Source organism: Mus musculus, chromosome 15 (assembly GCF_000001635.26).
Source record: "Mus musculus strain C57BL/6J chromosome 15, GRCm38.p6 C57BL/6J".
Taxonomy (NCBI): Eukaryota; Metazoa; Chordata; class Mammalia; order Rodentia; family Muridae; genus Mus; species Mus musculus.
The window spans coordinates 41,532,902-41,546,717 of NC_000081.6; the positions used below are offsets into that span (position 1 = coordinate 41,532,902).

The 13,816-nt window shown below is 38.6% G+C and overlaps 1 protein-coding gene across 5 annotated transcripts in view; it reads left to right on the plus strand.

The window, feature by feature from the left end:
- Positions 1–13,816, plus strand: part of Oxr1 (oxidation resistance 1) — a 413,570-nt gene that overhangs the window by 85,420 nt on the left and 314,334 nt on the right. For all 5 annotated transcript variants that reach the window (NR_152565.1, NM_001130166.1, NM_001358978.1 and 2 more), the window contains exon 2: positions 2,669–2,826. Coding sequence is in view for 3 of the 5 variants with exons in the window: in NM_001130166.1 (NP_001123638.1) it covers positions 2,804–2,826 (23 nt within the window). In the remaining 2 variants the exon portion in view is untranslated. The remainder of the gene's footprint in view (positions 1–2,668; positions 2,827–13,816) is intronic.

A 13,816-nucleotide genomic window follows, 5' to 3' on the forward strand; every position in this document is an offset into this window, starting at 1 on the left:
TTGACCTTAGTACAAGGAAAGAGGAATGGGTCGATTCGCATTCTTCTACATGATAACAACCAGTTGTGCCAGCACCATTTGTTGAAAATGCTGTCTTTCTTCCACTGGATGGTTTTAGCTCCATTGTCGAAGATCAAGTGACCATAGGTGTGTGGGTTCATTTCTGGGTCTTCAATTCTATTCCATTGGTCTACTTGTCTGTCACTATACCAGTACCATGCAGTTTTTATAACAATTGCTCTGTAGTAAAGCTTTAGGTCAGGCATGGTGATTCCACAAAAGAGCAATCTGCAAATTCATCTGGAATAACAAAAAACCTGGGATAGCAAAAGCTTGCTGTCATTTTTGTTGTTTGAGGTGGAACTGTGTTTGAGGTGGTTCTCGTCTTTTGGGTTTGTTGGGAGAAGATTGATTTCTTGCTTTCTTTTGGGTGTATTTTCATTCCTTGTGTTGGAATTTTCCTTCTGTTTCCCCCTATAGGTCTGGATTGGTGGAAAGATATTGTTTAAATTTTGTTTTGTCATGGAATGTCTTGGCTTCTCCATCTACAGTAATTGAGTGTTTTGCTCAATATAATAGCCAGAGCTAGCATTTTTGGTCTCTTAGGGTCTGTATGATATTGCCCATGATCTTCTGGCTTTTAGAGTCTCTGTTGAGAAGTCTGGTGTAATTATGATAGGTCTGCCTTTATATATTACTTGACCTTTTCCCCCTTGCAGTTGTTAATATTCTTTCTTTGTTCCTTGCGTTTTGTGTTTTGATTATTATGTGATGGGAGGAATCTTTTTCCTGCTCCATCTGTTTGGTGTTCTGTAATCTTCTTGTATATTTATGAGCATCTTTCTCTTTAGGTTAGGGACATTTTCTTCTATAATTTTGTTGACAATGTTTCAGTGGCCCTTTGAGTTGGAAGACTTTGCTCTCCTCTATACCTAGTATTCTTAGGTTTGTTCTTTTCATTGTGTCCTGGATTTCTTGAATGTTTTGAGTTAGGAGCTTTTTGCTTTTTCTATTTTCATTGACTCTTATGTCAGTGTCTTCTATGGTATCTTCTACCCCTGAGATTCTTTCTTCTATCTCTTGTATTCTGTTAGTGATGCCTGCATCTGTGACTCCTAATCTTTTTTGTAGGTTTTCCATTTCCAGGATTGCCTCCCTTTTGGTTTTCTTTAATATTTTTATTTCTTTTGTTAGATCCTGAACTATTTTGTTCAATTCCTTCATCTTTTTTCTTTTTCTCCCTTGTATTTCTTTAAGAGATTTATGTATTTCCCTTTTAAAAAGGAAATACATAAAAGTGTTCCTATTTGTTTACCTTTGTTCTCCTGCATTTCTTTAAGAGAGTTATTTATGTTCTTCATAAAGTCCTCTCTTATAATCATGAGATGGGATTTTAGGTCTGAATCTTGCTTTTCAGGTGTATTGGGGTATCCAGGGCTTGGTGTGGTGCCATAACTGGGTTCTTATGTTGTCTAGTAGCATTGGTTTCTGTTGCTTATGTTCTTGCACCTGCCTTTTGTCATTTTGTTATCTCTAGTGCTAACTGGCCTTACTGTCTCTGACTGGAGGCTCTCCCTCTTGTGATCCTGGTTGTGTCAGAACTTCTGGGAGTCTAGCTGTCTCTATGATTCTGGGATCCTGTGAACCTGAGATCCTGGGTGTAGCAGAGTTTCTGAGAGTCAAGCTTCCTCTGGGTGTTGTAGGAGCAGGTGGGGGTAGGAGCAGAGCCCTGGGTCTGCTCTGGGCACAAGTGCAAACAAGAAGCAATGTGTGATTGTGGTTGGGTGGGGTTCCTGTGTCTCTGAGGCCTGGGTGGTTGGGTCCCAGTTATACTGGGTGTTGGGGCAGAGATGGAGGGCCTCACCTGAGATCCTGGTGCGACAGAGCTCCTGGGAGTCAAACTTCTTCTGAGTGTTGTTGGAGTGGGTAGGGAGCCCGAGCCCTGGGTCCACTTCAGGCACCGGTGCAAACCAGAAGGAATGGGTCAGTAAGTATTCTTATTAGAATAATAGAAAATATTCTGAGCTATTAAAAGTGATAACAGAATTCTGAAATTAGTTGTTCTCTGAGAAAAATTTGGCTTAAAATTATAGGACAGTATACACAGTAGATACTCAAAAAATTGTATGTGGTGATATTTATCATGTAAAAACTCCAACCCCCTCTCCTCCATGCTACCTACTGCAGCTGTTTACACAGAGCAGCAGTGAGTGGATGTGTATTATCTTAGCTGAGTAATGATCCTGACTCCTGCCTAGCTCTTTGTGTATGTCTGAGTTTGTGTATCCACTTATTTATTTTTGTCTTCTAGTGTTTCTGCTGTAAGAAAATCAGAATGCTTGATCACTTCTGTCACAAGTATGTAAAAGTCACTTTAAAAGTGGAATATTTGATTCCTCTAAAAGCACTTTGGGTTCTTCTCTGTGTTCCCTACTTCAGAGAAAGACTATCTTGGTAATCATTCAGTGGGTTTTATAGGTAAGGAATTCAGCAACTCATATGGTCGTTTTAATTCTATAACTGATGTATGGCATCTTGTTTGCCATAAGAAAAAATACATACTCTGGTGTCTTTCTCTCTATTGCAGCTTCCAGGCTGGTTGAAAGAAATCTATTGCTGTTCCTAAGATTATGTCCTAGAAACATCAATATGTTTGCTTTCTCCACAGGTCCTCCCAAGCCTGGAGTCATTAAGTGGTTCTGCCTGTTCCAAGGGCGGAGCAGAAGCAGGCCGTGGTCCTGCCAAGCGGATGTCCTGATTCCCTATTCTGACTCTAGAGAAGACTCCATCACAGATTGCTGCAATGTCTGTATCTAATCTATCATGGTGAGTGAGTTACTTTCTAATCTCAAGAACAAATACATGTATACAGGAAGCAGGGTTTCGTGATAATTCCCTTATTGGAACCTAGGCATAGAACTTTAAAAAAAAATTGTATTTTCAGAATGTCTAATATAAGAGTACAGGGAGAGTTTTTCTTTTTAATTTACTTTTGGACTGTTTTGTATATAGTTACTTTATTTTCATCATATTCCTTTCCTTCTCCTCCACTCAGCTCCTTGTGTTTCCTCAAATTCATGACTACTTATTCTTTATTGTTGTTACCTATGTACATAGAGATCACCTGCTGGGTTATTTAGTGTTGCCATTATTCATATGTTTAGAGCTGACTGAATGGGATTAGATAACCTATTAGTGGTTCATCTTCAGATTCTTTCTCTATTGATTACCTGTAGTACTTCATCAAGGGTGGGGTCCTGTGATATTTCCTTCATCCTCATTTAGCACTATCAGTGCTATGACATCTGGGGACTCTCATCAGTTTGCTCATCAGTTTCTCTTTTCTTTACACTTCATGTCTCAAAACAACAACAACAACAACAACAACAACAACAAAAAACCCTACCTAAATGAAATTATAAAGAACTCAAAACTCCATTAAACGTTCATATTTCTGAGTAACTCCATAGTAGCTGATCTTTGTCTTTTGGTTCCTGCTTACTCCTATCTCTGTCAATAAAAACAAGAAGTTGCATGGTAATTTCCTGTCAATCAGCAGCTTCTCTATACCAGTGAAGAACAGTAATATCCAGGGATGAATCTGAATGTAAGAATTCTTTTTAACGTAAAGAAATGAAACTGTTAAGTATTTAATATAAAGAAAGAAAACTATCAGTATTTAAGGCTCTAAGAGAAGTCTGGTCACTTCCAATTTCTTTAAGAACTCATTTCATTTTCTTCTGCAAACAGAAATGGCATTGGAGTCAGAATTTTCTTGCTGAATTGCTATAGCTTTGTGAATTCATTTTTAGATAAGTAAGGGATTTATTTGGGGCAAAGGGTGTAATTATTTGTTTAAATTTAGTGCAGTGTTCTGAAGAACATAATTCTTAATCCACAGAATGCGTCCTTGGATCCTTAGGCCTCAGTGCTGAGTGCCTCATTTGGATAAATAAATATATAAATAAATAAATAGAATTAGGAGGTTTAAAATATATTCTGTACACCAATAATGAAACACTTAAATGGGAAATTAGTATAGAATGTAATTTACTCTTATAGATTTATTAAAATAAAAATATCATTACATTTTAAAAGAAACTTTAATTTCTCTAAGTCTGGAGGAATCTTTTCAAATCTGTGAAAAATACAGACCCATTTTTTTTAAAAAAGAATTTTATCCTGGCAACAGTGTACAAAACTCAATCTTCAAAGACCATACACATTCCAGAGAGAGGAAAGTACTTGCCACTCATGCAAGAGGACCTCAGTTCAAATCCTCAGCACCATGTGTGGAATATTGAGCTTGGTTGTGCATTCCTATAATTTCTGGCCTAGGAGATGGAAACAGAACAATGTGTGAGGCATGTAACCACCCACTCTGTCTGAATTAATGATCTCAAAAACTAACGTGCAGAGCAACTGAACAAGGCAACCCATGTCAACTCTGACCTCGACAGGTATGTAGACATATGCATGTGTACACACACACACAAGTAGGACCAGAAGACTAAATGAAATCAATGGAAAACAAAGAGTAGATCAAGGAAGATGTGTGGTCAGTGGGAGGAGAAAGGAGTGGAGGCAGGGGAGGAATGGAGGAAGAGTATGAGGAAATGAAGGAGGAAAGGGACCAGTGGCGGGGGCGGTGGCACTACAGAGAGGAGGAGAATAAAGCAGATGTGACTGTCAAATCTCAGGATCTGGTGATCGTGACCCAGTACACAGAAACAGCGCAGGGCTGACACAGGCACCTGTCTTAGGAATCCTCACTTCACCCTGCTGTGATGGGCTGGTTTGATTTAAGGTCACCTGAGACAAGGTGAGCTACAGGAAGAGAGATAGTCCGTCATCCCAGCCTAATTGTCTGTCAAGGCTCCCACAAGTTGGTGGGTGTTCTGCAAATAGATGCTGCGGGAATAAGTGAAAAATGCAAAACAGGCAACTTAATGAAAACACATCCTTTCATTCTAAAAGAGAAATCTAAATTCAGAGCACACTGCTAGAGTCCAACATGTCTGAAATAGTGAAAGCTGTTCATGTTGAAGGTTCAAAGGTGGGAGAAATGATGCCAGGGTGCTGTAATTCAATGCTGTCCACATTAGTTTTCCATGGCGGGAGAACTTCATCTGTTTTATCACTATCACCACTGTGCAGCTGTGGTGTCCTCCCTCTTAGCATCTGCGCTGCCTTTTTCTAGTAACGGAGTCCAGGTAATGAGTCCAGGGTATTCAAGTTAAGCCACAAGTCATGTTTCTTACTCTTCTAAGAGGTGACTAACCCTTTCCATATTAATCCCTGTAAAATTTCATAGCCCCTAACAATTGTCATCTGTATTTTGAGAGAACACGATCCTGTAAATATTTACTTAGGGATGTAGAGCAGCCTACCAAGTTTCAGTGGAAACTGTTCATAAAATTACATGAATTTAATGGAATTATTGTTGTTCCATGCTATGGCTCTGTTTTGAAGTCCGGAAACAAAGACTGCCTCACATTGGAAATAAGTGATATTGTCCGATTCTTTTTTTTTTTTTTTTTTTTTTGGTTTTGCGAGACAGGGTTTCTCTGTGTAGCCCTGGCTGTCCTGGAACTCACTTTGTAGACCAGGCTGGCCTCGAACTCAGAAATCCGCCTGCCTCTGCCTCCTGAGTGCTGGGACTAAAGGCATGTGCCACCACCGCCCGGCTATATTGTCCGATTCTTAATTGGCAGCAGTATTTGAGTGCACGGATACCTGAGTTGTTTTTCCTCTTGTGGAAAAGAACCCTGTAGGGGAAACTAAGTCTACAGTGTGCTGATGATAGTCATTGTAGCAAGGGGAGACCTGCGTTTCCAAGATTCAAAGCCACAAGGAGAGAACTCTTCTAACAAGGTTTATTCTCAGAACAGCCTCTGCCTAGATGTGAATATCTAGCCTATTGTGTTTTGTGGTTCTTCCAAGTTGTAGTTTTGAAAGCCTCTCTTTTGCCTGTTCTTGTTAGTTTTAGTACTGAGTTCACAGTGAAAACTCATGCAGGCTGGTGAGATGTCACACGTATATGCTATCTGATGACCTGCGTTTGGTCCCCAGAATGTATATAGTAGAAAGGAGAATTCTGCAAGTTGCCCTGTGGCATCCACATGATTGACGTAGGATGTGTATGTTAACATATGCACATGCATGCTAAATTAACATATGTACAAAATGATAAATAAATAAATTTCAAAAGCACATTTCATTCTGTATGCATTTTTGCCTGCCTCCCATAATATTGTATTCAACGTTAGTAACCATTTCCTGATTTTAACAGTAAGCACTCAATGTAATGCACACTTATGTGTGGGCATCCAATTACTACACTAACATAGGAATTCAGAAAATGTAAGTTACTTACATTCGTTTCTAAAACTATCCAACCAATAATCTTACTTTTAAATAGCTAGTATAAGAGAATGTCTCATTCATATAGATTTTTAAAAATCTTTCTTATTTAGTAGTTATATACATGTATAATATTTATTTTACACATACACACACACCTCTAAAAAGCATTAGGCATTCTAATGCTTCCAGATTTTTAGGAAGCTGTGGCCTCAGGCATAGAGGAGAACAGTGGGACTTGATTATAAGATTTCCATAGAAATGAAAACAGATGTTTCAAGAGTCTTTCTGTTTAGCTCATGTTTATCAGATGGAGACAATGGCTGAGGTGACGCTGCTCAGGATAAAATGAAGAGATGTGCTCAGGATCAATTCAGACATCCATGAGCAGGTGGCACCTTCAGGTTAAGATCTGTGGAAAGGAAATGTCTTTGGTAGCAGACACAATTAACAGGAGACACAGGAAGCTCTAAACAAGCAAAAAGGAGGCTCGTGTGTGTAGCACAAAGGAGGTGGTGTGAGGCCAGTGAGGGCTTGCAGAACTAAACAGCCTCCTTCTTAATTCTCATCAATTCCCATGGCTTGCAGTTTATAACGTTGGCTATTTATATTTACCCGGCAGTTAAAATGTGTGACTTTTGTCAAGTTTAGTGAACATTGTCAAGAGTAAATGTTTCCATTGCCCTTACTATACACCCAGCACTGTTGCAGAATTTACAAATGTTAACTTGGAGTTGGCACATTCTTAGGTCTGTTATTCTCATTTTTGTGAATGGGAACAGTGAGGCACAGGATACTAAGTAACTTGCCCAACATGATAAGGCCACTAAGAAATGCTGTACTAATTGCTAGGTCTGATTGCTACCTACTCCAAAGCTAACTCTACAACTTCCAGCTTCCAATCCGAATGGTTCTCTTTGCTTTCTTCAATCTCCGTACCGGCATTCATCTTTCAAATGACAGCATCAGGTAGTAGAGTAATGTTGGGAGTGAGGAAGCTGGTGATATCCCCACCAATTTCCTGGGGAATGCAATGAGGATGATAATAGCAGACTTGTAGTTGAATTTTATAAACTTCCATAAAGTGAGCTCCTGAGATTATAAGGTATACAGAGAGCAGCAGTTTCTCATGATTATGTTTTAAAAGAAAGTGTCTCGGACCACTGAGTCTGTTTTAGAGTTGTCTATGCAGCTGAGGATTACCTACAACTCCTGATCTTCCTGCCTCAACCCTGAAGTGCTGCGATCTCAGGCCTGCACCATTATACCCTGGCTCAGTGTACTGACTCTGACTTGTTTCTAAAAACATTTCCTCATACAAACAAACAAACAAAGAAACAAACAAGCAGAGTATAAGTACAGGAAGAGCTTGCTCTAATTCAACTAGAATGGCTCTTCCGTCCCTCCCTCTTGGAGACCCTCTACTAATAAGTATGGAGTATAATCTTTTTACTTCCACAGGGTCTGTGACTTTAGCACCCCAAGTCCTCCTGTTTTCATGTTATAGGAGCTATGTTGATGTAGGTTGATTCATATTTGTAGGGAAAGCATTTGGTTTTTCTCTGTGAATGATGGTGCATAGTTTGCAATCTTTGCATTAGGGGACCAAAGCAGGAAGACCCCAAGTTTGAGGCAAGTCTGGCCTATATTGTGAGACCTTGAAAAAAAAAAGAAGAATTAGTATTTGTTTGACTTCTGGCAGCCAGATGGGGATAAAGAAATCACTGGATTCAAGTTTTCAGAAGCCAAATAAGAAGATGCAGTGAACATTCTTTATGTACAGTGTCTTATGCTAGACACAGTGGCAGTGTGCTGATAAAGGCGAAGACTTTTCTTCATAGTGTTCCTGTATCAACCAGTGAATGGAAATTTAATCAATTACCCCCGATTTAGTGTAGGGCACTCTAAACAGGTACTTCCAGAATGTTTTGGAAAGCAAAAATAGGTGCTTGTTCTTCTCACTAGAGAAGAAAGGGCTCACTTTTCAGAAACACTAATGTAGCTCTTGCATGGTGAATACTGAATATCACTCTGCAATTATAAGGCAGAATTTTAAAAGGACTCAAGTGACAGAAAACAGGTTTTTAAAATGCTGAGGTATATTATTTTCTACATATATTCACATCGTTCTTGTGAAATACTTATACCGTGCATGATATTTGACATCTCCTGTTTTCATAAACAATTTATGCTTGGTGCTTTATTTAGTAGGTGGGAAGTGACATCATTAGGGCAGTGCATTGTCACTTGTGACAGTACTGCCATTTATTTTATCCAGCTAGGCTGGCCCTTCAGTTGTCTTCTGGTTTCTAAAACGTTGCTACTGCTGTAAAATGATTCTGATGCTGTCAGGGACAAGTGTTCAAATACAATTAGCTCAAGAGGCAATAAGCCATTTAGTATAGTTTGCATTCCTGTGTGAGCTAATGCTTTCTCCTGTAAACACTTAGCACCATGCTGTTAATTGTCTAAGATATAGTTTATTTCTAGTTGGCCAAGAGAATTTTATCTGAAGTTAATACAACTTCTGTTATGTATGTTTGGAGATATAGCAATGTATCATGTATGAATTATTGAAGTAATTAACATATTGACTGTATTTATGAGACATGAATTCTATTTTCTAAGTAGGCTTATAGTTTAAAATGCTATTATGCATATTGACAAATTCAGTTTTACTCTAATAGGACATGAAATAACCTTGGGTTGATTTGCATTACATGCATGTGTGATATGAATTATATATATCTCTAATGTAGCCATTGCACACATTACAAGCTTTCCATTCCATGTTGTGTTTATTTCGACTTTCCCTATTTATATCAACCTTCCCTAACTCTCAGAGGCAATGCTGGTATTTTCCGTGGTGAGGAGGTTGAAGCTTGAGTTGTCACTTTGGAGAAAAGGTTTAGAGCCAAATGTGGAGAATACAGTTAAGATTTCAGGAGTGATCTTTAAACCCAACTTTATGGTAAAGAATAACATCAGAATTGTCTACAGTCTGTCATGGAAGACAATGAGGAGAAGGATTTTACATAAACATAAAGCCATTATTTCTCTCCAAAAACAATGAGAATTCTGTATTGAAAAAAGCTTCTTTGGTCAGATAGCACCATTATTTCACAGCATGCCAAGTGCATGTTGGGTGATTAAGATATTGGGTGAGCACTCAGCTTTTAAAAGCAATGAATTCATGAGACTCTTAGGCAAATGGATGGAACTAGAAAATATCATTCTGAGTGGGGTAACCCAATCACAAAAGAAGACAGATGGTATGCACTCATTGATAAGTAGATATTAGCTAAAAAGCTCGGAATACCCAAGATACAATTCATAGACCACATGAAGCTCAAGAAGAAGGAAAATCAAAGTGTGGCTGCTTCAGTCCTTCTTAGAAGGGGGAACAGCGTACTCATGGGAGGAAACATGGAGACAAAGTATGGAACATAGACTGAAGTAAAGGCCATTAGAGACTAACCCACCTGGGGATCCATCCCATATACAGACACTATTTAGGATGCTGTACTGGCTGGTTTTGTGTGTCAACACAGCTGGAGTTATCACAGAGAAAGAAGCTTCAGTTGAGGAAATGCCTCCATGAGATCCAACTATAAGGCGTTTTCTCAATTAGTGATCAAGGGGGAAAGGCCCCTTGTGGGTGGTGCCATCTTTGGGCTGGTAGTCTTGGTTCTATAAGAGAGCAGGCTGAGCAAGCCAGGGGAAGCAAGCCAGTAAAGAACATCCCTCCATGGCCTCTGCATCAGCTCCTGCTTTCTGACCTGCTTGAGTTCCAGTCCTGACTTCCTTCAGTGATGAACAGCAATGTATAAATAAATAAATAAATAAACAAACAAACAAATAAATAAATAAACCCTTTCCTCCCCAACTTGCTTCTTGGTCATGATGTTTGTGCAGGAATAGAAACCCTGACTAAGACAGATGCCAAGAAGTGCTTGCTGACAGGAGCCTAATATAGCTATCTCCTAAGAGGCTCTGTCAGAGCCTGACAAATACAGAGGCAGATGCTCACAGGCAACCATTGGACTGACCATGGAGGAGTTAGAGAAAGGACTGAAGGAGTTGAAGGAGTTTGCAGCCCATATGAAGAACAACAGTATCAACCAACCAGACCCCCCACCCAGAGCTCCCGAGGACTAAACCACCAACCAAAGAGTACACATGGAGGGACCCATGGCTCCAGGTGCATATGTCGCAGAGGGATAGCCTTGTCGGACATCAATGGGAGGAGAGGCCCTTGCTCCTGGAAAGGCTCTATGCCCCAATGTAGGAGAATGCCAGGGCAGGGAGACAGAAGTGGGTAGATGGATGGGGGGGCACCCTCACAGAAGCAGGGAGAGGGATGATTGGACGGGGGATTCCAAAGGGGAAACCTGGAAAGGAGATAACATTAGAAATGTAAATACGTAAAATATCCAATAAAAAAGATACTGGGTGAGTGAACTTGCTTTTAGAGTAAAGTTGTTTTAAGGGTTATGATAGTGCAAGTGGAGACTATAAGCATTGGGAGTTCAGCTGAACACAAGAAGAGCACTTGGGGTTTAGGGGAAATTAACAGAAACCATCCTGCACGAAGAAAACAGGGAACAATAAAACAGATGAAACAAGAGCTCAAAACAAAACAAGTGCCCCCAGATTGTGTAACACTTTGAGGTAAAGTCTCATGATTTTTAGTAACGTCAAGATTTTGATTTCTGTAAAATTTCAATATGCCTTTCCATTCACAACATGCCTTTTCAAGTTGAAATCTCTTCATTATTAAAATGATTAATGCCAATTTGCTTTGCAATTGGCTCTTCAGGTGAATACACTATATTTTTAGAATCCTTCCCTGTTTTGAACTTCAGTGATACACTTTTGGAAATCGCTTTCGACACTTTAACATTTATAGGAAGCCTCTTGAATATTTTTCATATCTATCACAAATGATTTTTCTTTCCCAGGAACAGGCTTTTATAAAGCAAGACCACTCCAGATGTTTGCTGGGTCCCTTTGGACCAGGCTATTTCCCTCTGGGCTTTAACAAATTCCACCCTCTCCAGAGGTGAGCCTGATATGGCTGCCCAATCTTGGAATTCTAACCTCTAAAACTATAAATAAATCTCTTTGACAAATAGTCCATGGTATTTCTTTTGTTATAACAATACAACACATAGTTACCAAACAAAAAGTCCTTACAAACTACACACTAATGCTGTATTATCCTCTTACTAATTTCCTGATCTCTCTTTCATGTGTTGCACTTCCTCTTGTGACACAGACTGTGCTTTCAGTCAGTGAGTGAGTATGCATTGGCTGGATATACTTGAAAGTTTTCTTATCCTACACCCAACACCCAACACGGCCAAAATTGAATTAACCATTGGGTGTGTATTTGTAATTCTGTCATCTGCGACCTGGGGTTATCTTTGGAGTCATTCTTTATGTTTTGCTTCTTTATTTTCACTGTGTATATTGACTATTAAGCCAAACCCTAGAAAAGACAGTAGTGACAGAAATAGCCGACATGGGCCATGCCCTACAGTATTTTAAAGATTCTCTTATAATGCAATTTAATTCTGTTGTTTCTTCTTAGAACTGTCCCTAGATTTCATTGTCGTCACCCTAATCTAGACTCTTTATGCCTGTCAGAACTGATGGGAATTGTCCCTATTACTGTTTTTGCTCCCAAAGTACATTTCTTGTAAAGTTAACTTGCTAAACATATTTTTAAATTTTACCCCGTGTCATTCTTTCCCCCTGTTTCTAGGCTATCTTTCAAACTAGATTCAAAGCTGTTTATAATTTGGTCCTTGTATGAATTTCTCCTGAATAAGCTTCTACCCTAATCTAATTTTTTAAGAAAAGAAAAACTCAAATAATAAATGAAAAATAATATTTTTGTGACACTGTGGAACTAATACAGGGACTCTTACCTTCAATGTAAGTGTACATCTACTGATATACATCTATCAGGAAAAGTTACTACTTTATTACTAATAGTAATACCAGCTAGACCTGAAATATTTCAAGGAAGAAAATTGTTTGTAAGTCATGGTATTTTTTTAGAGGGTTTTGTGTTCTTGGGATGAGTCTTGGGCTAAAGGTTCAATCCCCACAGGCACTAATTAGGGCTTTTTGCTTTTACAGCCTAGTTCTGTGGGCCTGACTAGTCTTCCATCACAGATTTACAGACGGTCACTGTCACTAAAAGCAAGAGATTAATCATCACCAATCCACAACTAATATGGAATAATAGGCATTCAAGCCAAGTACCCCCTAGTGATTGCTGATAGGCCCCAAGGATCTTCTCACTGTTGAATACCGTCTAGCTCAAAGAATACAACACAGTGTGTTGAAATATGTTTTCTCTTTATTTTGGAGCAATCATACTTTATTCTCATGTTAAAAAAAGTTTATTGACTAATAATGTCAATATTTCTTAGACTGTGGAAACTTTCACATAAAGCTTGACAGGGCATTGCAACACTCAATGCAAAATATTGCCTTTGGGGCTTGAGCAATGGGAAACAATTTAACAAGTAATAAATGATTTATGATATATTTTCAAACATTAAAATGGTTGTGTAGTCTAAGGTATGTTCATCATGATCAAAGAAATTTGACAGTCAAATCTTTAAAATTGTTTTCACATCAATGCATGAAGTTCTCATGCCTCCTAGAAAGTACACTGCCATTTGTCCTTGTGTTCCTTTCCTGGGTCTCATGTTTGGTTTTGGTGCTGTAGTTTTATTGTAAAAAGATTTCACTTGGTTTTATATCAATTTCAGCTTAATGAACAAAAGAAATGAAACCAATACTTTTCAATACTTTTCACTGATTATTCACTAAAAGCATTCAATCGATCCATTAATTTTTTTTGTTTGTTTTATGTTCCACTTTTAAGTTGTAATGGATCTTGGGGATAATTTAGTTCATGACTGAATAAGAATTTAAAAATAATTCTTATACAATTTAAGGGATGGACTAATACAGTTTAATGATATCTAGACTGAAACTATTATTTTAATATAAATAAGATATTATTTCTTATGACTACTACTTACTTCAATAGGTTTTTCTAAATAGTTTCAATGTATAATTTTTAATTTTAACTGTGGTTAGAATGGTGAGTGAAAGAGAAATTTCTAATCTCATCTAGTGCTGAGGATGAAAAGGAATATATAGACAGGCACTATCAAGGCAGACAGTGATACACACACACACACCTCACACACACACACATACCACATACACACATACACACACACCACACACACACACACACACACACACTGAGGATAGTCAAGCAGACTGATGCGACAGGCTATAGTGATCCCTGGAGGATGGGCTTTGTTAGGAAAGACCTTTTGGAGGAGATAACATTGAAGTAGGAACTGTAAAGTTTCACATCAGTATGTAGAATAGAGCCATTCCAGCCACAGACTGTATTGCA